Source organism: Phyllobates terribilis, unplaced genomic scaffold (genome assembly GCF_046119375.1).
Source record: "Phyllobates terribilis strain yellow unplaced genomic scaffold, ASM4611937v1 Scaffold_3__8_contigs__length_932513732, whole genome shotgun sequence".
Lineage (NCBI taxonomy): Eukaryota > Metazoa > Chordata > Amphibia > Anura > Dendrobatidae > Phyllobates > Phyllobates terribilis.
Genome location: NW_027362763.1, coordinates 141,122,076 through 141,148,871, shown reverse-complemented (window position 1 = coordinate 141,148,871; position 26,796 = coordinate 141,122,076). Strand labels below are relative to the sequence as shown.

The following is a 26,796-nucleotide window of genomic DNA, read 5'->3' as shown; positions in this document are numbered from 1 at the left end:
GGAAAGATTCAGTTAATCTTGTATTTTGTTTAAATCTCTTTGTCGTCTTGGAGCTTAGGAGTCCAGTGGGTGGGTCTGTCAGGGAGTGACCTCTGGATTGCTAAAATTAAAATGGGCAGGATTATCCGTCAGTTCTGCTCCTTTTGCTCTATATCCTGCTGTCTTCAGATTGGACAGCCTGTTACATGTGACAATTTCTCTTTAAATCTTTCATGAAGCTATGGACTTTTGGTTGGATCCATAGTCCCCGGCCCTATGTGACTACAAGTGCTTCAAAGGGCGTCAGGCAGGGACATGCTAACAAGTGGATGTGGAAGTCCGGATAGCCATGGGTCAATACTGGGAAGAGGATCTAAATTGGGCAGAAGTGCCAAAGAAGTCAGAAAACAATACCAAGTCTCTTCTGGTTTATAAAAGAGTCTACTGTAGGTACATCCGCCCCAAAAAAATCAATATACGCTAATGGGGGTATTGGGACAAGGGGCTATATTCATGAGGCGGCCCCATGAAGCACCTTGGGCAGTACAAAGAAGATGGTGTCAGTTTAAAGTACTGATCTAGGACCTCCTGCTAATTTGGGTACCAGGCTCTTGCCTTGAAATTTGGATATCCAGATGGTTGCCATCAATAGCCTTGGGTTGGGTTGGTCATGTGCTTTCTTGAAGTTGTTTTGATATTTTCCTATTTCCAGTTCTCTGCCGAGCAGGCATTTTTATATTGGTTTTCCTGATTATTAGTTTTTTTTTTTATAAAACCTAGTGGAGGGCAAAAGTGAATATGTAACCCAATCCCAGGACAATAATATTTGAGCTATGCGATGGGGTTGACGTGCCCATTCAGGTTTTTGACTTTTAGGAGGCTTATAAAATTTTGCTGAAGACTAGTCTGACCGGACAAGTTTAGACGACTGAACCATAAAGTTTATCTCGGGACACGTTTTCTTCAACACTCTGTTAAGCAGCTTTTACTTTATAATGCAGAGAGTGAACTGGATAACTGGAAATGCAGCTTAAACGAGAACTTCTGGCCTCATAACCGGGGGGATCATTATGAATTTCCTGAAAAATTCATGACCTCTTTTAAAAAAAAAAAAAAAGTATATGTGGGCACAAATTTACAAAATATTGCTGGATATGCGAATTCGGTTTTACCTTTTATTTTTACAAAACCTCTCTTCAGTCTACGTCTGGTCTAAGCCAGCGTAGGCTCACCCAGTGTTTTTGACATACACTATATGGACAAATGTATTACCTCTACAGGATTTTTAGTGACCTCTTATTCTAGATACATAAACATGATCATGGAGCCATGATGATGTCCATTCTTTTTGGGAGACTTTATGCAAGATTTTAGAGGTATCTGTGGGAATATTTTCCCATTTATCCAGAAGAGCATTTGTGGGGTCAGACACTGATGTTGGATTAGAGGTCGGGCTCCTAATCTCCCTTCTAGTGCATCCCAAAGTTATTGGTTAGGGTTGAGGCCAGAGCTCTTTGCGGCCGGTTATGTTCTTCTACACCAACCATGCATTTCCAGGACGTCCCCCTGACAGCACCATGGAGGACGTCCCTCTTATCCTTACAGGGACAGGAAACACAGAGAGGTTAAAAGCCCTCCCCTCCCTACACCCCTCAGTGTTTTTCCTGTCCCTGTGAGGATAGGAACACAGGTGTGGTGCACAGAAGAGCGTACCTGAATGCGGGCTCAGGGGATCGGGCGGCTCAAACCTCTCCTTCCTCCTGTGAAGTAGTCTGTGGCTGACACCCCCCGAACGGGGGTTCCTCAGCCCGGTCGGTGCAGCGCTGCTCCTGACCCAGGAGCCGCTTCCCTCCGGCGAGGGCTCTCGGCTCCGGCGCCTGCCTCCACATCTGGTTCCGGCCACTTCCGGTGATGTCACAGGAGTGCGCTCGAGGCAGAGCGCAAAATTTGAAGGTCTAAATTGGCAGTCAGCGTGCGTTCCACGATGGAACGCAAAAGGCAGGGAAGACATCAGACAGGTAAGTATAAAAGCGCTTTCCTGTGTCTGGCTTCCCTGCTGTGCTGGAGACTGCATGATGGAGGATTTGGGGAAGCCAGAGACCCCATCTGAACCACCAATGGTACATGTGAGTGGGGATAGGACCATCTGGGGGAGAGAGGGTAACCCACCAGAATTAGTCAAAGGTTCACCTCCCAAATGCCACAGTGCTGTTCTCCTATCTTAAGATAAAGGCTCCGTTAACCCACCAACGACAGTAAAGAAGGATAAAAAGTTGGTGGGAAAGATGAAGAGATGCCCCTTATGTAATTGCAGGTGGCCTGAAGCATGGCTTAAACAGTTATGCGAAGGCTGCACTGCTAAAATTGTGAAGGATGAACAACCAACCATCCTTTCGGATATGAGGTCCATCATCAGAGAAGAGGTTCGGGCCTCCATTTCGGGTCTAGTTTCCCCCCAGATGTCTCAGCCGGGACCCCGGGCAAAAATACCGAGGTGGGAGATGGAGCTTTCCTCAGAGGAACAGTTACAGCCCTTTGCTTCTGAGGAGGATGAAGATATAGCTTCAGATCCACCGGAGGAGGGAAAGAGATATTTTTTCTCAGCGGCGGACCCAGACGAACTGCTAAAAGCGGTCAGAGACACTATGCAGGTGGAAGACACCTAGACATCGCATACAGTGCAGGATGAGATGTTCGGGGGTTTAAGATCCCAGAGACACAGGGTCTTCCCCGTAAATAACCACATCCGTTCCATGGTCTTGGAAGAATGGGAGGATGCAGAGAAAAGACTTGTAATCCCACGAGACTTTAGATTACGCCTACCCTTTGAGCCAGAGGAACATTAAGCCCTGGGAAGAGATTCCCAGGATCGACGTTCCCATTGCAAAGGTGGTCAAGAAAACCTCAATCCCCTTTGAGGACTCGTCCAGCCTGAAGGATCCTATGGACAGAAAGGCGGATGGCCTTCTAAAAAGGGCCTGGGAGACATCTGCGGCTATCATAAAAACTAATGTTGCTGCCATCTCTGTAGCTAGATCAATGTGTTTGTGGGTAGAAGATCTGGAGGAGCAGTTAACATCAAAAGCTCCTAGAGAAGCTATCCTCAGGTCCCTTCCCCTCCTTAAAATGTCTACAGGGTTCATGGCCAACGCTTCGGCAGAGTCCGTTAGATTTGCGGCTAGAAACAGCGCCTTATCTAATGCAACTAGACGGGCTATCTGGTTGAAAACCTGGTCTGGGGATAACCAGTCAAAGAATAAATTATGCTCCATTCCTTTTTCGGGGGATAGGGTATTTGGGCCAGTATTAGACGACATCTTAGAAAAAGCGTCTGATAAAAACAAAGGGTTTCCCGAGGATAAACCTCATGGGTATCGGCCCTTTCAGAGAGCCAGTCCCTCGCGTAAGGCAGATTATAAGGGTAAAGGAAAATCTGGCAGATGGAGTTACCCCAAGGGCAGAGGGCCCCCCTTTTGTTCAGCATCCTGCTTGAGAAAGCAATGACACCATTCGGGTAGGGGGACGTCTAATGTCGTTCTTCAGAGGCTGGCCAAAAATATCACAGAATCCTTGGATTCTAAAGACTGTATCCTCAGGATACAAGATCGAATTTGCCTAGTTACCCCCGGAGAGGTTTATTGTCACCAATCCCCAGCCAGTGTCCAGTATTTCACCCATGTGATTGGAAGTACAGGAACTCTTTAAAATAGGGGCCATAAATCCGGTTCCCTGGGTAGAGAGGTTCCAAGGTCACTACTCAAGACTCTTTTTCCATCAGGAAACCCTCAGGGGAAACGCGAATAATAATAAACCTAAAACTGTTAAACCACTGGGTAAGATACAAGCGATTCAAGATGGAGTCTGTTCAGTCTACCATTCCCCTGATAGACAGAGGGGCCGTGATGTGTAACTTAGACCTCCAAAAAGCATACTACCATGTCCCCATCCATCCCATCGATGAGAAATATTTGAGATTTGCAATAAAAGTGGGAAATCAGATCCACAATTTTCAATTCAGGTGTCTCCCCTTTGGTCTGGCCTCAGCCCCTCTGGTGTTTACAAAGCTGATAACAGAAACAGTAGCCCATTTAAGACATCTGGGAATCATCATAGTCCCTTACCTCGGCGATTTCCTTCTGGTGGGGGGGGGGGTCTCGTCAGGAGCTTCGAGACCATATAAGGGTATCCATTTCCACCCTCCAAGAATTGGGTTGGCTGATAAATTGGGACAAATCAGACCTAGATCCTGGGGAAAGAAAAAACTTTCTGGGAGTCACTCTGGATTCTTGCCTAAGAACCTCATTTCTAGAAAAGCAGAGTTCACTGAGAAGAGAGATTGTTCAGTTTCCAAGGAATCATTGCTCCATCAGAAGTGCAATGAGAATCTTGGGACTGATGACGGCCTGCATTCCATTTGTCAGATGGAGCCAGTTTCATGCCCGACATCTACAAAAAGCCGTTCTGTCGGCCTGGGACAGACGTCAGATATCCTTGGACAACGTAATGCCCCTTTCCAGGGTGGTAAGAAGGTCCCTAGTTTGGTGGACACTTCCAGAAAATCTCCTGGTGGGGGGTAGCTTGGATCCCCTCCCCAGCCATAGTAATTACCACCGACGCCAGTCAGTCAGGGTGGGGCGCCCCGTAGAGGGAAAGTTCTTTCAGGAAATCTGGGCCCCAGAAATTCGTGCAAGTTCCTCAAATTATCGGGAATTACGAGCCGTGTGGGAAGTTCTCTGCCAGAACAGACCATTATTTCTGAAAAGACATATAAAAGTCTTGTCAAACAACACAACAGCGGTGGCTTTTCTGCGGCATCAGGGAGGCCCAAGACACCTTTTTCTGCAGAGCCTTTCTACAAAGATGTTTCTTTGGAAAGAAAGAACAGCCCTATCTATAATAGCTGTCCTCTTAGCAGGGGCTCAGAATCAGATAGCAGACTTCCTGAGCAGACGGAGGATATGTCCCACTGAGTGGGAACTGAATATGCAGGTCTTCCTCAATCTTACCCGTCTTTGGGGTACTCCAGAAATAGACCTCTTTGTAAGCAGAAAAAATGCCAAGGTCAGGAGATTCTAGTCCCTAAATCCGGTAGATAATCCCGAAGGAATAGACGCCCTATCCCAGCAATGGAACAAGGGCCTGTTGTATGCATTCCCTCTGTTAGTTCTGATACCGAGGGTACTAAGGAAAGTGCAGGAAGATCAGACAAGGATAATACTGGTAGTACCTTTTTGGCCAAGGAGGAGCTGGTTTCCTCTGTTGGCCAAGATGGCACTGGGAGACCCTGTCCAGCTTCCCTTGAGGAAGGATCTTCATCAGGGTCCTTTGTTCTACCAAGAAGTAGACAGATTGCATCTTACGGCATGGATGCTGAAAGGCTGAACTTGAAGTCCAGGGGACTTTCTGATCAGGTGATAACGACCCTACAGGCCCGTCGAAAACCGGTGACCTCGGCCATATATGGTAAGATTTGGAAAAAATTCTGCTCAGAATGTGGAGACTCAGCTATCGATGTTTCTAACCCAAATATCCCTAAGATTTTGGATTTTTTACAGGCCGGGTTTAACAAAGGTTCCAGGTCTCTGCCCTGAGCGTATTCTTTGATACGCAATTGGCAGCGAATCCTTGGATAGCTAGGTTTTCCAAGGCGGTTCAGAGATTGAGACCATGGGTTAAAAGATGTGTTGCTCCCTGGGACCTCAATCTTGTGCTTAATGCTCTTTGTAAACATCCATACGAGCCATCCAAAGACTTGACCATAGGCAGACTTACCTTTAAGACCGCTTTTCTTGTAGCAATTACAACTACTAAAAGGGTGGGGGAGATACAGGCCTTATCCACAAAGGTCCCACACTTACAGATTTATGAAGATAGAATAGTTCTTAGATTCGATCCATCCTTTTTACCCAAGGTTGCTTCTACCCATAAAAAAAACAGGAAGTGGTACTTCCGTCCTCCTGACAAAATCCTAAAAATCAAAAGGAAGTCTTCTTCCATTCCCTAGACATTAGGCAAGCAGTCATCACTTATTTAGAGGCCACCCAGGGTTGGAGAAAGGATCACAACCTGTTTGTCCAGTTTGGGGGTAGAAATAGAGGTAAAAAAGCGTCAAAAAAGACAATTGCTAGGTGGATTAAGTCTACAATAGGTTTAGCCTATGCGGCAGAAGGAAAGACTCCTCCTATTGAATTGAGGGCTCATTCGACTCGACCAATGGCCACTTCTTGGGCAGAGAGAGGGGGGCCTCGGTGGAGCAGATTTGTACGGCCGCAACTGGGTCTAACCTAAGTACATTCTCTAGACATTACAAGCTAGACATTGTAGCCAGTCAGAGAATGGCATTTGGTAGGAAAGTTCTCCATGCGGTGGTCCCACCCTAAAATCAATACTTTGATATTCTCCATGGTGCTGTCAGGGGGACGTCCTGGAAAACGGTAATTAGTCTTATCGGTAATTGTATTTCCAGGAGTCCATCCTGACAGCACAGTTAGTTCCCTCCCTTTATGTTATATACAGTGTGAAGTAACATTGTTATATAGAATTGTAATAAAAAAAAATTTGTTTGTTGCAACCATCCTGGTGTGGTACTTAGAAATAACACTGAGGAGTGGAGGGAGAGGAGGGCTTTTAACCTCTCTGTGTTTCCTGTCCCTGTAAGGATAAGAAGGACGTCCTCCATGGTGCTGTCAGGATGGACTCCTGGAAATACAATTACCAGTAAGACTAATTACCGTTTTTTAGACCTTGTGCACTGGGCACAGTTATGGCGAACAGAGAAGGGCCTTCCCCAAACTGTTCTCACAAAGCTGAAAGCTACAATTGTCCACAATGTATGGTTATCCTGAAGCTTTAAGATTTCTCTTCACTGTAATTAAGGGCCAGTAACGTTCTCCTGGCATTCACCAAACCCGGGACCCTCAAGGACTGCGCTGGTATCCATGAGCTCTTTAGAGGGAGCCATTCTGTCACACATGATAGAAAATGCAGATGGCAAAGAGTTTTACACATCAGGGACTGAGTGAGAAACCTGAATTAAATAACGAAGAGATGAGTCCCAGTATCTTTGCCCCGTATAGTATGTCCTCCCACAATATGACTTGGACTGTAGGCATATTTTCCATAGAATGTATTATATAGCAGAATGGGTATCGAGGATTTAGTTTTTGATGGATTATTTTTTTATGTTTGTTCTGATTTACATTTCTGGTTTCAGTATTCTTTAGTGGAGAGAATAGGGTGCACACTCAAAGGGAATTAATCATGCCAGTTTTCGCTGACCATGCCACCTTTTGCTAAGCGCCACCTTCTTTCTGGAAAAAAAAAATTGGCAAGAGAATTGAACAAAAGTCACAAAATCGTTTGTGAAACACCCATTGCATTAAAATTTCTTAACATTTGGATACCAGAAAACTCTATTAATTATTACATGGACCAATTAAGGTTTACCCAAATCCTTGGTTTTTTTTTAAATTTATGTGGGCAACTTATTGTATGTGCACAAGGCGTCTTGTAAACCCGCTGAATTTTTCCTGCAAAAGACACTTTAGGAAAACGTTAGCGGTGTTTTACCTGAAACCTATTTTTTTCTTTTCTACATCTTTCCTGATGTCTTTTGCAGCAGGTTCACTGCCGGCGTTCGTTGTTTTTTTTTTGTTTGTTTGTTTTTTTACATTTTTTTTTTAAATTGTATGGATTAACCACTTTGCAGCTTTGGAAGCCTAAAATAAGCGATTATCGCCAATGTCTACATGCATATACACCATCATCCTCCGCGTAGAGGCTGGTCTATAAAATACCATACCAGGCATAATACCGACCGTGATTTCCATAAATTTACAGCACAGTGCCAATAGCATAGTAGAACTTTTCTCTCTACTACTATTATGATAAACCTTGTCTCTTGGGGCAACTGCACATTGACCAGATGCCACAGGGCAGATGTAATTCTCTCCAAATCTTGTTTAGTGTGCATGAATATGCAAAAGTATTAAAAAAAAAAAAAACTTACCAAAGAAAACCAGACAGCTAATTTTTTCTTCCCATAGACCATGAATGACGGTCCTGAATCCAATGGTATACAGATCTTTTATTTTTATTTTTTTGGAATTGGGGAATACTGGGCCTGTACCCTCAGGAATTGTTATACATAAGCATTCGGCTGCCACCAAAGACCCTACCCTTCTCCACATTTCGGTTATTGTTGCATATTTTGTACATATCGGTGTTATTGACGTGCAGTGGTTTTCCCATACATACCCACCCTTAGAAGTTCATGACAGCATATCCGTAGGGTGTTATTGTTGCCGCAATGTCTAGCTCTACCTGTTTGTCTTAATTCTTCAGAGAGGTCATCAAAGTCCATAGATAATGTATGATGTTCTACCCCTTCAGACCTTACATGATGACCCACTTGTTTTTATAGTTTGTTGAAGGAGTTGTCTCAACACTTAGATTAAAGAGCGCACTGTTCCCCTGCCTCCCGATTTTTTTTGCTTCCTGGGGATGGGGTACTACTGATTGATAGTTCAGAACCGTGGCATGGTTGCCCCACTAGCCCAAACTGTGCCCTGCCCGATGCTGCAACTGGATCCAGATATCTAGTCTACTTCAGACCAGTGATCACAAGCTGTATTGGAAAGGCCTTGTAAGTGCTGTGCTCCTTTCCTAGGAAACCTAAGCAACGAGCAATAAACTATAGATGTAAAAGTTCCCTTATTTGTTGAGAACAGAGAGGATTTTCAGTAAGAAGTAAATTGCTGAGTTGCTGTTTTTTTTTAGCACATTGCAATTTTAACAATTAAAGAGCTTGAAAATAACCCTTTAAATGGGTCGGCCCGCTAACAACATTTATGATGATTAATATACAGGCGTGTGAAAAAGTGTTTGCCCCCTTCCTGATTTCTTATTCTTTTGCATGTTTGTCACACTTAAATGTTTAAGATCACAAAACAAATTTAAATATTAGACAAAGATAACACAAGTAAACACAAAGTGCAATATTTAAATTAAGTTCTTTATTATTTAGGGAAAAAGAAATCCAATTGCCCCCTGAACCTAATAACTGGTTGGGCCGCCCTTAGCAGCAACAACTGCAATCAAGCGTTTGAGATAACTGGCAATGAGTCTTTTACAACGCTCTGTAGGACTTTTGGCCATTCCTCTTTACAAAATTGTTGTAATTCGGCCACATTGGAGGGTTTCCGAGCATAAATCACCTTTTTAAGGTCATGCCACAGCATCTCAATCGGATTAAGGTCAGGACTTTGACTAGGCCACTCCAAAGTCTTCATTTTGTTTTTCTTAAGCCATTCAGAGGTGGACTTGCTGGTGTGTTTTGGATCATTGTCCTGCTGCATAACCCAAGTGCGCATCAGCTGGAGGTCAAGAACAGATGGTCGGACATTCTCCTTCAGGATTTTTTGGTAGACTGCAGAATTCATGGTTCCATTTATCACAGCCAGTCTTCCAGGTCCTGAAGCAGCAATACATCCCCAGACCTTCACACTACCAGAATGTTATTGTTTGCATGATGTTCCTTTTCTGCAATGCTGTGTTACTTCTAAGCCAGATATAATGGGACATACATCTTCCAAAAAGTTCAACTTTTGTCTTGTAAGTCCACAGAGTAGTCTCCCAAAAGTCTTGGCGATCATAAAGATGTTTTCTGGCAAAACCGAAACGAGCCTTTATGTTATTTTTTTTCTCAGCAGTGGTTTTCGTCTTGGAACTCTGCCATGCATGCCATTTTTACCCAGTCTCTTTCTTATGGTGGAGTCATAAACACTGACCTTAACTGAGGCAAGTGAAGCCTGCAGTTCTTTGGATGTTGTTGTGGGGTCTTTTGTGACCTCTTGGGGTAATTTTAGTCGGCCGGCCACTCCTGGGAAGGTTCACCACTGTTCCATGTTTTTGCCATTTGTAGATAATGGCTCTCACTGTGGTTCGCTGGAGACCCAAAGCTTTAAAAATGGCTTTATAACCTTTCCCAGACTGATAGATCTCAATTACTCTGTTTCTCATTTGTTCCTAAAATTCTTTGGATTTCAGCGTGATGTCTAGCTTTTGGTCTACTTCACTTTGTCAGGCAGGTCCTATTTAAGTGATTTCTTGATTGCAAACATGTGTGGCAGTAATCAGGCCTGTGTGTGGCTAGTGAAATTCAACTCTGCTTCCCAAAGATGTAATAAATTCACTGTGGTTTATGTTTTAAGGATGGGGTGGCAATCACTTTTTTACACAGGGCCCTTTAGGTTTGGATTTCTTTTTCCCTTAATAATATAGACCTTCATTTAAAAACTGCATTTTGTGGTTACTTGTGTTATCTTTGTCTAATATTTAAATTTGTTTTGTGATCTGAAACATTTAAGTGTGACAAGAAATTAATAAGAAATCAGGAAGGGGGCAAACACCTTTTCACACCACTGTATAACCTCTGAGACAACCATTGATCATTGAACTAGGGTTCCATGTCCCCTTTTTCTGTACTGCAAGGAGCTGTGGACCTGCATGTGCACTACTGCCCCACTTGTTGACTATGGGACCCATTGTGCAGTGATCTCTCTGTTGTAGACACTGTAAAGAATTATTAATTAGTTTCACATAGCGATAGCAGGGCAGTAATGTGTCGCAAACCTTGAGAACCGCATAGCAAGGCCACAGCAGTTTTGCAACGTAGCTTTTCAGCTCATGGCTTGTACGGCTAAGTGCACAACAGTGTGCTCAATCTGTATGTGCCGCGGAGCTGAAAATTGGAAAAGAACTGCTGCTTGTGCAATAAAACGACAAGCAGATTTGCCATAATGTTCTCCGCCTGGAAGCAACATATTGAGTGCTACAGTGATTCATCCCCCTTGGACTTATATGTGAAGCCTGCAGCCGATCAGCCGGCACTGTAGATGGTCACGTTAGGACATTGGTGGGGGATACAGGGCTGAGAGCGGACCAGTGGCATCTGTCTTGGAGTTAAGGTTACGTTTTTTTATAATTTATGCAGTGGCCGTTAATAAAAGGTTGTCTAGTAGCGGAAAAGCCCTTTAAGTCAAGAACCAGGCTCTATCCAAACTAAAACTGAAAGATGGCAGCCTATCCTTGTACCAACTGGTGACTGATGCAATCTCTTCCTTTGCATTTACCGGCATTGATGGCTCAAATCCCATTCACCACAGCCGTTACTCATCAGTTACATGCAGACGTAACCCGCCAACCGATGCCAATTCTGCTCACTCGCTTATTAATAGTGACTCGCTTTTCTTTTCCCATGTTTTTTCTCCTTTGTGTGTCATTACACTTCTACCGTGACAGCGGTGGTTGGAGACGTGTAAACACAGTGTACGGTTACAGCAGCTTTGTGTGCAGGGAAATTCTTCTGCATGAGCAAAAAAACCTTCGAGCTCTTGGTGAAAGCCGACGCCTGCAAGGATCAAGTCTTGTGTACGGTGGCACCCACTGCTCTGCCCGCTCATTCTGATCTTCATCTCTCTATCAGTGTCATAGATCTTGGCTCTTTAGCAAACATATAACATTTAAAGGGTTTTTTGGGGTTTTGGAAAATCCCTATCGCCAACTGAAGTTTGTATTAAAAAAAAGCCAAGCAAACTTTGCATTACTTACCCTCCCCGGGTCCAGTGCGGAGTCCCCACCACTGCTCGAAATGTTTGTTATTATTTGCAGAGCTGATGTCACTTTAACAGCGCTGCAGCCAATCCGTGAGCTGGACAGCTGTGAGCGGTTCGTGCCACAAACTCTGGCAGAGTCGTCGTTATTGGCTGCAGGGCTGTTGACGTGACGTCAGCGCTGCAGACAATAATAGATACCTGGAGCCACAGCGGAGAATCTGGGCCGGACGAGGGGAGGGTGAGTAAAGTGCAGCGTGTTTTGTTAAATCAACTTGGGGAAATGATTTTTCTGAAATTGGAAAACCCCCATTAAAGAGAACTACCTAAGAAAGGCATTGGATATGTCCTGAATACACTCCTCAACCTCGAAATTGCAACACCAAGAAGCAAAAGTCATGGAATTATAGAAATCACAGGATGAATAGACATGTTACGGATATGCAAATAATGTAAAAATGGAAACGCAATTTTCAAAACATCTCGATTTATTTAGTATCAAGAATGAGCACCACGTGCAGAAATCCCGGCACTGACGACCTTAGCTGCTATAATGGCGGTCTGAGGAATGTTCTGCCTCGCTGAAAGCACTTGGGTCACAAAAATGATCAAGATCTACTGCTCGCAGCTCCCTGTATTATTGCCAACCAATGACATCCCAGATGTGATCAATGGGAGACAAGTCCCAAGACTCTGCAGGCCACGGTAGCACATTTAGGTCACCACCCAGGCTGCTCACAGTAGAAGTAACATGCGACCTGGTGGCTACTGGGACACTTTGGAGAAATGGCCGTACCACTGGTTTACTGAACAAATCAATGTAATGCTGAGCTGTTAATATATCTGGAATGAAGACTACAGGGGATCCGGCTACCATAAATTATGTCCCACCTTAATCCCAAGAGTAGGACCGGTGTGACTTTGCCTCATAAAGGCCTCTTCATGACGTTGCCCATGTGGTCTGGAGACTAATTTCCCACAATCATTGCATCCAAGACAAAAGGGGAACTCCTCACTCATCAGGATCGACCTCCATTCCAGCTTCTGGGCTCCATCTGGAAATCACCACAAAAAGTTGTGCTGATAAATAATAGCATCTGTAAGTAAACATCTGCAGGACTAATTATGCTAATGCCCTTAAGACTATTAAAGGGGTTGTCCACATTAGAATATGTCATCAGTATCAGATAGATGAGGGTCCATCACCTGATGCCCCTACGATCAGATATTATCCACTCCAGTGACCGGATGTGAACATTGTACAAAGCAGAACACCATAGCTCGGTCACTTGTAGTTGCTGCTGCCGGGTACTGCAGATCAGTCCTATACAAATGAATAAAATCTGATCTGAAGTACCCAAGCTTGGCCACTAGACAGTGTAAAGGGTCTGGGAGGTGGAACCTCTGAGCAACTATACAAAGGGGCAGTCCTTGTAAGGAAGCGGGCGGCTCCCAGGGAAGGCGGGCAGGTAGTCACGGCAAGTGACAGGGACAGTCTCTGGGTAGAAGGGCAGGAAGTCACGGCAAGTGACGGGGACAGTCTCTTGACAGGCGGGTGGTCACGGCAAGTGACAGCAGGGTAAGAGTCTCTAGACGGGCAGGTGGTCACGGCAAGACAGCAGGGTAAGAGTCTCTAGACGGGCAGGTGGTCACGGCAAGTGACGGCAGAGCCTCCAGGTAGGCTAGCAGGCAGGTAGCAGTTGAGCGCTCCCAGGTGAGCGGGCAAGAGTCTCTGGACAAGCAGGTGGTCACAGCAAGTGACGGCAGAGCCTCCAGGTAGGCTAGCTGGCAGGTAGCAGGTGAGCGCTCCCAGGTGAGCGGGCAAGAGTCTCTGGACAAGCAGGTGGTCACTGCAAGTGACAGCAGAGCCTCCAGGTAGGCTAGCAGGCAGGTAGCTGGTGAGCGCTCCCAGGTGAGCGGGCAGGTATCTGGCACGTACTTCCTGGTCCGCAGGCAGACTGATCCATAGACTGACTGGCAGGAGCTGGTAGGCTGACTGTCGGACCACAGGATAGCAAGCAGATATCAGCAGGTATCAAGCAGGAATCTGGCAGGTGACTGGCAGGTAGCTGGTAACGGGACCTGAGGGCTGAAGCAGAGTTGAAAGGCTTTGCAACAACATTGCTCGGGCACCTCCATCTTGGAGGAGGTGCCTTATATATGGTGAGGTCCTCCGGCCATTGGCCGGGGACTCCTTAGGACGGCGCGCGCGGCCCCTTTAAGAGAGGGGGAGCGCGCGCGCGCCCTAAGCACAGAGGCCGGGAAGCAGCGCGCGCTGCCAGCAGAGCGGGAGGAAGACGCCGGGCACGGAGCGGAGAGGTGAGGGGAACGGCGTCCCTGCCTAGCAGGAGGCAGGGACGCCGACGCTACACTACCCCCCCTTTAGGCCCCCCCTTTTTTAGGCCAGACAGAAATTTATCTAGGATGAGCGGGGCATGGATGTTCTCCCGGGGCTCCCATGTTCTCTCCTCAGGACCAAACCCCTTCCAATCCACTAGAAAAAAGGTCCTTCCTCTTACTCTTTTGGTGGCCAGAATGTTCTCTACCTCAAACTCGTTTTCAGCGGAAACCGGAGCAGGAGGCGTACCTGTAGACTTGGAAAAAGACTTAAGTATCACGGGTTTGAGTAGAGATACATGGAAGGAGTTGGGAATCCGCAAATTGGCCGGGAGTTTCAATTTATAGGCCACCGGGTTGATTTGTTTGATAACTTCCAGTGGGCCGATGAACCGAGGCCCTAACTTGTAGGAAGGAATCTTGAGCCGGACATATTTGGACGAGAGCCAGACTTTATCTCCAGGACGGAATTGTGGTGGATCCAGATGTCTCTTGTCAGCCTGTTTTTTCATCCGCTCGGATGACTGAAGAAGTGCGGATCTGGTACTTTCCCAAATGGAGGAAAATTCGTTAACGAAAGATTCCGCAGCCGGATTGTCCACCGAGGTGGAGACGGGAAAAGGGATCCGAGGATGCTGACCGAAGACTACAAAAAACGGGGATTTGGAGGAAGATTCGCTCTCGTGATTATTGTAAGAAAATTCGGCCCACGGTAAAAGATCCACCCAGTCGGAATGGTGAGCATTAACAAAGTGCCGGAGGTAACTGGTTAAAATTTGGTTGATCCGTTCTACTTGGCCATTGGACTGTGGGTGATAAGCGGAAGAAAAGTCCAAGGTGACTCCCAGCAGTTTACACATGGCTCGCCAAAAACGAGAGGTGAACTGAACCCCTCTGTCGGATACGATGTGGAGAGGAAGACCATGAAGACGGAAGACATGATGGATAAAGTCTTTAGCTAACTCTGATGCAGACGGGAGACCCGGCAGGGGAATAAAGTGAGCCATTTTGGAAAAGCTTTCAGCGACCACCCATATGACCGTACAACCGGCAGAGACAGGGAGGTCCGTTATAAAGTCCATAGCTATATGCTGCCACGGGGCAGCAGGTACAGGAAGTGGAAGGAGACGGCCGGCTGGCAGATGTCTCGGAACCTTGTTGCGGGCGCAGGACACACAGGCTGAAACAAAGTCTATTACGTCCTTGTGCAGGGTAGGCCACCAGTAATGCCGGGTAATAAGCTGGAGGGTCTTTTTCTGACCAGCGTGGCCAGCTAGCTTGGATTAGTGTCCCCAGTGTAGAACCTTCTCACGATCAGGAACAGTTACGAACGTCTTACCGGGTGGAAGACTATTTAGATTCACGGGGGCCACCTGCATTACTTTGGCGGGGTCGATGATGTGTTTAGGCTCCTCTTCAAGATCAGAGACCAAAAAGGATCGGGATAAGGCATCAGCTTTGATGTTTTTGTCAGCCGGGCGAAAATGAAGAATGAAATTAAAGCGGGCGAAGAACAAGGACCACCGGGCTTGGCGCGGGTTAAGTCTCTGGGCACTCTGGAGGTAAGCCAAGTTCTTGTGGTCCGTGTAAATTATTACCGGGTGAAGAGCCCCCTCGAGCAGGTAACGCCACTCCTCTAGTGCCAGCTTAATGGCCAACAATTCTCGGTCTCCTATAGAATAATTACGCTCAGAAGAGGAGAAGAGTTTGGAGAAGAAGCCGCAAGTTACCATTCTTCCGGAAGACGACTTTTGGGTAAGTACTGCATCGGCTCCGGAGGAGGAAGCGTCAACTTCTAGAAAGAATTGTTTGTTGCCGTCCGGACGATGCAGCACAGGGGCGGAGGAAAAAGCTCGTTTTAAGGAAAGGAAGGCCTCCTCTGCTTCGGGCGGCCATTCTCTGGGATTAACGCCCTTACGGGTGAGCGCCGAGATGGGGGCAGTCCGGGAAGAGAAGTGCGGAATGAAGAGGCGGTAGTAGTTGGCGAAGCCCAGGAACCGCTGAATAGCCTTCAACCCCTCTGGTCGGGGCCACTTCTGGATGGCAGACAGTTTCTCAGGGTCCATTTGTAGGCCGGTCTGAGAGATTATGTAGCCCAGAAACGGAAGCGAGGTCTGCTCAAAGAGGCACTTCTCATATTTAGCGTAGAGGTGGTTCTGTCTGAGCCTGAGCAGGACCTGACGAATGTCCCTCCGGTGAGTGAGAAGATCCGGAGAGAAGACCAAGATGTCGTCCAGGTACACCACCACACAGGAGTAGAGAAGGTCACGGAAGATGTCATTGACCAACTCTTGAAAGACGGCGGGAGCGTTACAGAGACCGAAGGGCATTACAAGATATTCATAGTGGCCGTCCCGGGTGTTGAATGCCGTTTTCCATTCATCCCCCTGACGGATACGGACCAGATTATACGCCCCACGGAGGTCCAGCTTGGTGAAGATTCTAGCCCCCCTCAGACGGTCAAATAATTCAGGAATGAGCGGAAGGGGTATTTATTCTTCACTGTGATCTGGTTAAGGCCTCTATAGTCTATACAGGGACGGAGTGAGCCGTCCTTCTTTTTGACGAATACGAAGCCTGCTCCCGCCGGGGAGGTAGATTTCCGGATAAATCCCCGGGCCAGATTCTCCTCAATATATTCAGACATGGACCGGGTCTCATCAGCGGACAAGGGGGAAAAAAGCCCACGGGGAGGAGTAGCGCCGGGCATCAGGTCAATTGGGCAGTCGTATAGTCTATGAGGGGGTAATGTCTAAGCTTCTCTTTTATTAAAGACGTCCGCAAAAGACCATTAGGGAGCCGGTAGGCCGGGTAGATTGGCTGGGGTAGGAGAAGGACGAGCAGGATGAACGGGAACTAGACAAGTCTTATGGCAGTCCTGTCCCCAGCGAAGAACTTCTCCGGACTGCCAATCAAGCACGGGTGCGTGTCTCTGGAGCCAAGGTAGGCCTAGCAAGAGGGCGTGAGAGAGTCCAGGCAGAACATGGAAGCAGATGCTCTCAGAGTGCAGCATTCCCACCTGCAGAGTTATGGATTCGGTGATGAGTTGGATGGGATGTGGTAAGAGGCCCCCATCCACGGCGGCGACAGATAAGGGTACAGCCAGAGGTTTGGTGGGAATGCGGTATTTCTCTACCAGGGACTGAGAAATGAGATTTCCAGCAGCTCCAGAGTCAAGTTGAGCCAGTTCAAGATAACGGTTCTCCCCGCAGATGATAGAGACCGACAGCATTAGAGATGGAGAGGGTTTATTTCTGTCTAGGGTGACCTCTCTGAGCGATCCTAGACACAGGCGTTTCCCGACCTCTCCGGGCAGGAACGGATCCGGTGCTCCTTACTGCCACAGTAGAAGCAGCTCCCCTCGGCACGGCGTAATTCTTGACGGGTCTTGACCATCTTGGTCTGGTCGACCTGCATAGGCTCGGGTGAGTGCGCCGGAGGAGTAACGGAGGAAGTGACGGATCTGTGGAAGGTAGGGGCAAAGCGTGGAAACCTCCTCTCATGGGTGACCTCCTTGGTACGCTCCTGGAACTGGATGTCAATCCGGGTGGCAAGTGTAATCAAGTCGTCGAGAGTGGTAGGAATGTCCCCACCGGCGAGTTCATCTTTAATACGGCCGGACAGACCCTCCCAGAAGACAGACACCAGGGCGTCGTTATCCCAGGCAAGCTCCGAAGCCAGGGTACGGAACCGTATGGCATATTGGCCCACGGTGAGACTCCCTTGGCGGAGGCGTAGCAGAGATGAGGCGGATGAGGTCCTCCGTCCTGGTTCGTCGAAGACCTTCCGGAAAGCCGAGAGGCTGGCAGATTGGACACCAGGGGGTCTCCTCTCTCCCATAGAGGATTTAGCCAAGCCAGCGCCTCCCCCGTGAGATGGGACATGATGAAGGCTACTTTGGCTCGGTCGGTGGAAAACTGGTGTGCCAACAGTTCGAAGTGCAGAGTGCACAGGTTAATGAAGCCCCGTGCCTGACCGGGATCTCCGCCAAAACGAGGCGGGGCGGTGAGGCGGGGACCGGGAAGAGATGCCATGGAATTGATGAGCAGCGGCGCTGCCGGGGTAGGAGTCGTGCGACTGGAAGCCGGTCCCGAAGATGTAGTCAGTGTGTCCAGGCGGGAGTTAACACTACGCAGGTGGCTCAGGATGGACTCCTGTTGGGACCTCTGACGGGACAGTTCATGGCATAGGTCCGAGAGCGAGGGAGCTTGGGTGCCACCGGGTTCCATGGCCCGAGCAAACTGTAACGGGTCTGGGAGGTGGAACCTCTGAGCAACTATACAAAGGGGCAGTCCTTGTAAGGAAGAGGGCGGCTCCCAGGGGAGGCGGGCAGGTAGTCACGGCAAGTGACAGGGACAGTCTCTGGGTAGAAGGGCAAGAAGTCACGGCAAGTGACGGGGACAGTCTCTTGACAGGCGGGTGGTCACGGCAAGTGACAGCAGGGTAAGAGTCTCTAGACGGGCAGGTGGTCACGGCAAGTGACGGCAGAGCCTCCAGGTAGGCTAGCAGGCAGGTAGCAGTTGAGCGCTCCCAGGTGAGCGGGCAAGAGTCTCTGGACAAGCAGGTGGTCACAGCAAGTGACGGCAGAGCCTCCAGGTAGGCTAGCAGGCAGGTAGCAGGTGAGCGCTCCCAGGTGAGCGGTCAAGAGTCTCTGGACAGGCAGGTGGTCACAGCAAGTGACGGCTAAGCCTCCAGGTAGGCTAGCAGGCAGGTAGCAGGTGAGCGCTCCCAGGTGAGCGGGCAAGAGTCTCTGGACAAGCAGGTGGTCACAGCAAGTGACGGCAGAGCCTCCAGGTAGGCTAGCAGGCAGGTAGCAGGTGAGCACTCCCAGGTGAGCGGGCAGGTATCTGGCAGGTACTTCCTGGTCCGCAGGCGGACTGATCCATAGACAGACTGGCAGGAGCTGGTAGGCAGACTGTCGGACCACAGGATAGCAAGCAGGTAAGCAGATATCAGGCAGGTATCAGGCAGGTATCAAGCAGGAATCTGGCAGGTGACTGGCAGGTAACTGGTAACGGGACCTGGGGGCTGAAGCAGAGTTGAAAGGCTTTGCAACAACATTGCTCGGGCACCTCCATCTTGGAGGAGGTGCCTTATATATGGTGAGGTCCTCCGGCCATTGGCCGGGGACTCCTTAGGACGGCGCGCGGCCCCTTTAAGAGAGGGGGAGCGCGCGCGTGCCCTAAGCACAGAGGCCGGGAAGCAGCGCGCGCTGCCAGCAGAGCGGGAGGAAGACGCCGGGCACGGAGCGGAGAGGTGAGGGGAACGGCGTCCCTGCCTAGCAGGAGACAGGGACGCCGACGCTACAGACAGTATGATGGAGTGAGGGTGATCCGGCCACTGCTGGGGTTTATATCACCTGATCGTGTAGTGCCAGTTGATGGACTGGAACCCCAGCCATCCTAAGGCCAACATGTGCAAGGAGTTTGTATATTCTCCCTGTGTTTGGGTGGAAACCCAGGCACACTGCAAATACATACTGATAGGGAATGTAGATTGTGAGCCCCAATGGGGACAGTGATGATGTCTGTGAAGCGTTGTTGACTATGATGGTCCTATATAAGCGAGTAAATTAAATAAGGATAAGTCATCAATATCAGTGTATTGAATAAACCCTTTAAGTCTTGGTAAAAAAACTACTGTTAAGACTATTAATATGGGAATCGTAGATGATTTGCTAGAAATATTTTCCGCTTTTTTAGCTAAATATTTGCCTGCACAGCACAATTCTGTGTTTCTGAAGAGTTAATTATGTGTTCTTCTATGCAAATCTCACCGGCACTGCCTGAGGAGAGAGGACAATGTACGTGACAATGTACACAATACAGTTATATTTACCATTCTATTATGAAAATTAATATTTTTCCGTCTAATGACCTTGAGCATTTTTTTTCCCCATTTTGCTTAAATTTATCTTTAATCCAAGATAGAAAAAAAAATATATTAGGAGCATTCACATCCAGGGCTGTGGAGTCGGAGTCAAAGTCCGTGTCCATTTTTGTGGAGTCGGAGTCGATATTAAATGGACCAACTCCAGCTCTTAAAATATGTAATAAATTGGGTACAGTAGTTCAATGCAGGATGTGCTGGAAATGTTTCCATACGAATTTGGGAAAGTTATGAAATGTCCTATAAATGTCTGTCCTATTCCTGATCTAAGGGTCTAGACTTTTAGCTGAGATGAATCTGTGCTTCAGTAAATTTATCACTTAAACATGAGCCGTGTATGAGGGAGTCGGAGTCGTGGATTCGGAGTTGGAGTCGGAGTCATGGAAATTAAGGAGTCGGAATCGGAGGTTTGGCTTACCGACTCCACAGCCCTGTGTATCAGGTTCTGTTCTGGTCACCAATGTTGAAATATACATTTTTGGTCAGAGAGGATCTGGCACATGGGTGCTGCAAGGTGATGGGACACCTGCTGTCAGTTCCTCCATAGCTGAGGGTCCCCTGAACACGTTTGAATTATTATACCTCTTGGAACCCACTTGAAAAAGCGCTAAAATAACATCAAAAAGAAGACCTGCACTGCAATGTGAAATAGCTTTGCTGTGCTAATGTTCTCTCTTTTGTTACTTTATTTACCCACCCCTTCTTAACTGCATTTCTGAACCCTGAATCAGTTGAAAGAAGTGACATAAGATGGATCATACAGAACAATGTTGTCTGGATATTGCTGATCATTTTATGGGGCGCTTTTTCAGGTGGATTTCATGTGCACATAACCTTTGGCTATGTTCAGACCAAGTTTTTTATTTTTTTATGTGTTGAAAAAGCACAAGTGTTTCCAAATCAAAATTGCTTTAGGACATGCTCCTCTTTTGGGGAGTTTTAGGAAGAGTTTTTCTTTGCAGCATTTTGATTTGACAGTTCTTGGTTTGGAGAGTTTTCCTTCATGATCCACTTTGAAAAATTGAAAACCACTTTCTGTTTTCCACTAAATGTTTTTCAAAGCCTTTTCAGGAAAAAAAAACTCCATGTGAACAGCAAAGTAGATTTCTCATAGAAATTAATAGGAAGAGACGCCTCTCTTGGTACCTGATTAATGAAAAACTTACAGCTCTCTTGTATAGAGTGGAGAGGTTTGAGCAGTTCTGAACTCCATGGTCAGACTGTGGAAAGCAAACACAATTTGCTTTACCTCCCTTATGATTATCAGAGCCCAATAGCCCCAGCTCGCCCTCTGTTTCTGCTGTGAACGCCTCTGTGACCCTCTTGGGTCTCTGTTCCCCCTTTCTCTGTTGTTTTTTTTACCCTGGTTGCCTTTTCCCTATAGACTTTTTTTCCCTGTTGCTCCTCTCCCAAAAAGGTCATCATATCTATTTCACTCACATGCTCCATGCAACTTATTAACCCACCCACCTCGTTTGCTGCCCCCATTTGTTCACGTCTGCTATTGAGTGTTAAACCAAATTTACTTTGTTTCACTTGGAACCAAGGAGCCTATGCCAATCACTGAAAAATAGGCCCATAGTATTACCCCTCCTCCATCAAACTACAGCTGGCACAGTGCAGTCAGGCAGGTAATGTTCTCCTGGTATTCGCCATACCCAGACTCCTCCATGAAAAGTCAGATAGAGAAGTGTGATCCGTCACTGCACAGAACACGTTCCCTCCCGAGTCCAGTGGTGGCAGCTTTACTCCACTCCATCCTACGCTCATCATTGTGCTTGGTGATGTAAGGCTGCATGCAGCTGCTTGGCCATGAAGCTCCTGGTGGGGGCGCAGTGTTTGTGCTGATGATAATACCAGAGGAGGTCTGGACTCTGCAGTTACGGAGTCAGCGGAGCATTGGTGACTTCTCTGCTCCTCAGCAGTCGTCCCACCGCTCTGTAATGTTACGGGGTCTCCACTTCGTGGCTGAGTTGCTGCGGTTCCTGATCCTTCTCAGTATTATCACTCACAGGTGATGGGGGAAGATTAAGGAGTAAGAAACGTTATGAACGGACTTGTTACCCCAGTGGCTCCTATTACAGGACCGGGCTGGTATCAGTGGGCTCTGCACCACCCACCATTCTGTCACACGTTATTAAAGGCTGACGGCATGGAGGGGCCGGAAGTATATACACCGGCGGTGGGGGGCCGGATTTATACTCTGGTGGGGGAGATGGTACTGAAGGAGAAACCTGATAGATGTATGTCCTCATACTTTTGTGATATAATGTATGTTTACCCTCTTCTTCAAGAGGACAGCCCCTCAAGAACACCATTTTTCCCAGATTTTTGAGTGGCCATTTCAGAGATTCCACCATAGAAACACAACACGGTCTCCTTGTCACAGGAGCTTGGTATATAACATTTATAGTGTGACATTCGGACAGCCGTATGCGGCAATTTACCCCTCATACCTGACAGTGGCCTTTGTTGTCTTTCTGTAGAATACACTGATGAAAGCCTCTGATTGCTTTGGTTGCTATGGGTCTCCATGTCAGTAAATCTCCCTGGCTGACTTTCTTGCCTGTAACATAAAGGTGAAGGGACAGTTGAATTGTATGGTAGTTGTTCGCTCCGGAGCCGGGCTATTATTTTCCTTGGTGTCTCATGTCCCCACTGTCAAGGAGCCTCATCTCCATCTCAATGGTGACCACACGTTGCTTCTCCAGAGCTGAGTGTGACCATACACATCAGTCTACAGTGAGTAGAAACTGAAGATTTCTACCCAATCAATCATTCATCAGGTGAAATATAAACATTAGGTAACTGTAGGCTGAACCATCCTTCGCGATGATAGTCATCCCTCTCTCGAGTTCTTATACGAAGAAGCAATTTGGTTTTGACAATTGGCCAAGCGCTCCTGTGTCTTCTATAAGAGAGTCTGGCAGCAGCTTCTCTCCTGGTCACCAAAAGGATTGGCTGTTGGAAATCAGACGTACCAGATCCTTCACTCCCCAGTTCTCATCTGTTGATAAGAATTGGGAGGGCTCCATAGACCTAAGAATGCCAGTCAATCCCACCAATATCTGCAGGTTCGGTCCATTTTAGCCTAGTGTGTATGGAGGCCTTAAATTGGTTCTTCGTGAAGGTGTCCAAAAATACTCCCCATCACACATGAAACAACCACTTCCAAACCCATCATACATGAAAGGTGTATTTGTCTAGTATCACAAATAGAGCATAGAGCGCCAGTCACAACAAATTACCCACACAACACTGAAGAGTCCGGCCGGCATCTAGCAAGAAAAATGCATAAATGTGCAACAAAAAAATGTACGGTATATGATTCATGAGATATTGGTCAATATTTTGGCCAAAATGCATAAGCTGTGAGCCCCACCACTAAATTCAAAAGCACTGAGAATAAAATTCAAAATAACATCACAGAAAAAAGGCAGCCGTACTTACTAACAACAAGTCACAACACAAATGCACTACAGGATGCAGCAGGCCCACGTGATATGGCTGGGTAATTTGGGGTGTCTGGCCTGTGAGATGCACGTATGGTGCTGGAAAGCCTGATCTAATAGTATGGGTGTTAGTAATAGGCTGTATTCCTGACAACGATGCACCTCATGGTGTGACTGTCGCCCTATGTAAGTTTGTGTGCATTTGTAATACTAGGCCACCACCCCCTTAATTTATGGTGGGTTTGCAAGTGGGTATTTCATTAGTATTTTGCACCTCTGCTGCATCCTTTAGGGCTCATACTGTATATGGGAGGCTATGTGGGGCGCACGATATATAGGGAGGCTACGTGAGTCTCACACTATATAGGGAGGCTATGTGAGGCTCACGCTGTATATAAGAAGGCAATGTGGAGCTCACTATATAGGGAGGTGACGCTGTATATGGGAGGCTATGTGGGGCTCATACTGTATATGGAAGGCTATGTGGGGCTCATGCTGTATATGGGAGGCTGTGTGTGGGGCTCATGCTGTATATGGAAGGCTATGTGGGGCTCATGCTGTATATGGGAGGCTATGTGGGGCTTATGCTGTATATGGAAGGCTATGTGGGGCTCATGATGTATATAGGGAGGCTACGTGGGGCTCATCTGTATATAGGAAGGCTACTTGGAGCTTACACTAAATAGGGAGGCGACGCTGTATATAGGAGGCTTTGTGGTGTCTCATACTGTACATAGGAGGCTATGTGTGGGCTCATACGCCATATAGAGGAATTAATTTTAGCCTATTAGTTCGGCCCTCCACAACATTTACGGTCTCTCGTGTGGCCCTTCAGAAAAATTAATTGCCCACCCCTGCTTTAGTGTATTTGTGTTGTGACATGATGTTAGTAAGTAAGGCTGCCTTTTTTTCTGTAATTTTTTTAAAATTATTATTATTATTATTATTTTACTCCTGGGATTATGGTGCAGAGTGGCAAAATGTACAGTAGCCGGACCCCTCTAGTTTTTATTCCAGGTACTCTGACAGCTCAACTTTACATTGATTTGGTACTGACATTTCTCAGTTTCCTAGGAGCTTATTTCCAACACAACAGTGCCAGAACGCATATTGATCATGCTACAGTAAATGGCCTGAATGGCCTAAACGTGCTACCACGGCCTACAGAGTCTCCAGACTTGTCTCCCATCGAGCACATCTGAGATGTCATTGGTCGGCAATTACAAAAGGAGCTGCCTGCAGGGGATCTTGATGATTTGATAAAGTGCAGCTAGCATGGCACAACATTCCTCAGACAACCATTAATAACCTCATTGATATTTTACCAAGGCTGTAAGTGTGGGGAATTCTCGACGTCGCGCTCATACTCGATACTGAATAAATCGAGACGTTTAGGAAATGTTTCCATTCTTTCATCATTTGCATATCAGTAACAAGTCTATCCATCCTGTGATTTCCATAATTCTACAATTTTTCCTTCTTGGTGTTGCCATTTCAGTGTTGAGTGTAGATACAGAATATGTGAATGAGATTAGTGGCTCTGTCCTAGTGTATAGGTGACCTCCCTACGACATATTGAAGTGGTTGACAAGCTGATCTGTACAGCGTGACCTGAACTTCTAATTATTCTCAACCTGTTTTTCTTCATTTCTTGTTTTCTGTCAGGTTTTGTCAGCACTGGAAACTATATGACGAGACTCAATTCCCGAGCAGCTATCGTTTTATCATATCTCTCTTTTCCATTGTCTTGAGAGTGGAACCCAGTGTCATCCATTACGAGGTCGGCTTGGTGGAGGAAAAGCTTTGCCGTAAGATTCCCAAAGGGAAGCCTAAGAAAAGAAAAAGGAAAAAGAAAGTTTGACACCCATCATTTTGTACAAGTAAATGTGAATGTAAATAAAGGGAGTCTGTTTTCTACCTTGTGATAAGATTGTTTTTCTGCCAGTGATGATCAGTCATACAGCAGTGAAATACTAAAAGGAACAAAGTTCCAGAATTTGTGAATAAAGTTTTCTGTCTACAGCTTTAAAATCCATCTTATTGTCATCCTCTTCATTTTAATATTTTGGTCATAACTTTTTTTTTTCTTAGACAACTTTCTTATTGTTTTCTGACTTACTCAGACACGTGACAAAAAGTTATGATTTTTCTAAATAAATAAATTACCCCCCACCTCCACAAACACATGAGAAAACCTCTCACTTTAGACAGTGGGGTGTGGTCTCTTGTGATCCATTTTTACCTTGCTGAAATTCATGTTACTAGTCTGTAAATGACGGAGATATATGGGGAAGCAGGTATATCGACTGTTCTTGAAGTTGATGTTTTAGAAGCAGGAAAAATGTGCACGGCATAAGGATTTTAGTGACTGTAACAATGGCCAAATAGTTTTGGTTAGCCCTCAAATTCAAAGAATCTACAAATTAACGGTTAAAAGGGGTGTCCAGTACTTTACATTGATGGCGTATCATTAGTATAGGTCTTCAATATCAGATTGGTGGGGGTGTGATACCTGGCACCCCCGCATATCAGCTTTTCTCGGTTCGGGTGGCTGCCCAATGTGCTCAGTTGTGGAGCAGATCAACACACCTCCGTCAACTGCATAGTGGACATGTCTCTGTGCTGCACATCCATGCCTATTCATTAAAATAGAGCTGGATCTGAAATATCCCTCTGCAGCCACCATACAGCTGACGGAGCTGAGTAGTTCCGCTCCACAACTGAGCACATCTGACCACTGCTGGCACCAAGAGCAGCTGATCCAGAGGGCTCCTGGATATCGCACACCCACCGATATATTGATGACCTATACTAAGGATAAGCATCAGTATAAAGTACCGGACAACCCCTTTGATGCCTAACAAAGGTGTTCCTACAATGACAGCCTGTGAAGCACCTACAATGGTCACAAACATCAAAACTAGACCATGGAACAAAGGAAGAAGGTGGCCTGTTCTGGTGAGTCGTGTTGACGTCCAATTGCGCATGCATCACTTACCTCCAGAACCGATGGCACCAGAATGTACTGTGGGAAAAAAAGAAAAATCTGGTAAAGAGACAGTGTCATGTTTTAGTTCTGCTGGGGAACGTTGGGTTCTGGCATTCATTGAAATCTTACTTTGTTGCATACAACTTACTGAAACATTGTAAATACGGAGCCTATATCTCGGCAGTGGTATTCCCCAATGGCAGTGACCTTTTTCAGCAGGATAAGGCTGCGTGCCCACAATGCGTTTTTGGTGCGGATTTGCAGCACGGAAACGCTCCAGAAACTCATTGCATACCTTATCCCATGACTTCCTATGACATTCTGCAAGTTCTGTGCACATGGTCAGGATTTTTTCTGCTCGGATTTTACTCGCAGAAAAAATCCCGACATAACCAATTCTTGTGCGTTTCTGCATGCAGATTTACCTATACAATGCATTGGAAAAACGCATGGCAAAAAGGCATCAAAAACGCATGTAAAAACCGCATGGGTTTTACTGCCAAGGAGATGCAGAAATACTCAGGAAAATTTCTGCTTC

At 46.7% G+C, this 26,796-nt stretch overlaps 1 protein-coding gene across 1 annotated transcript in view; it reads left to right on the top strand.

Moving 5' to 3' along the window:
• The window catches only part of TAF1B (TATA-box binding protein associated factor, RNA polymerase I subunit B), a 174,299-nt gene extending 147,773 nt beyond the window's left edge, over positions 1–26,526 (top strand). Inside the window, exon 15 of the mRNA XM_073674171.1 lies at positions 24,935–26,526. Within this exon, the coding sequence (XP_073530272.1) occupies positions 24,935–25,130 (196 nt within the window). The 3' untranslated portion in view covers positions 25,131–26,526. The remainder of the gene's footprint in view (positions 1–24,934) is intronic.
• Positions 26,527–26,796: the final 270 nt, after the last annotated feature.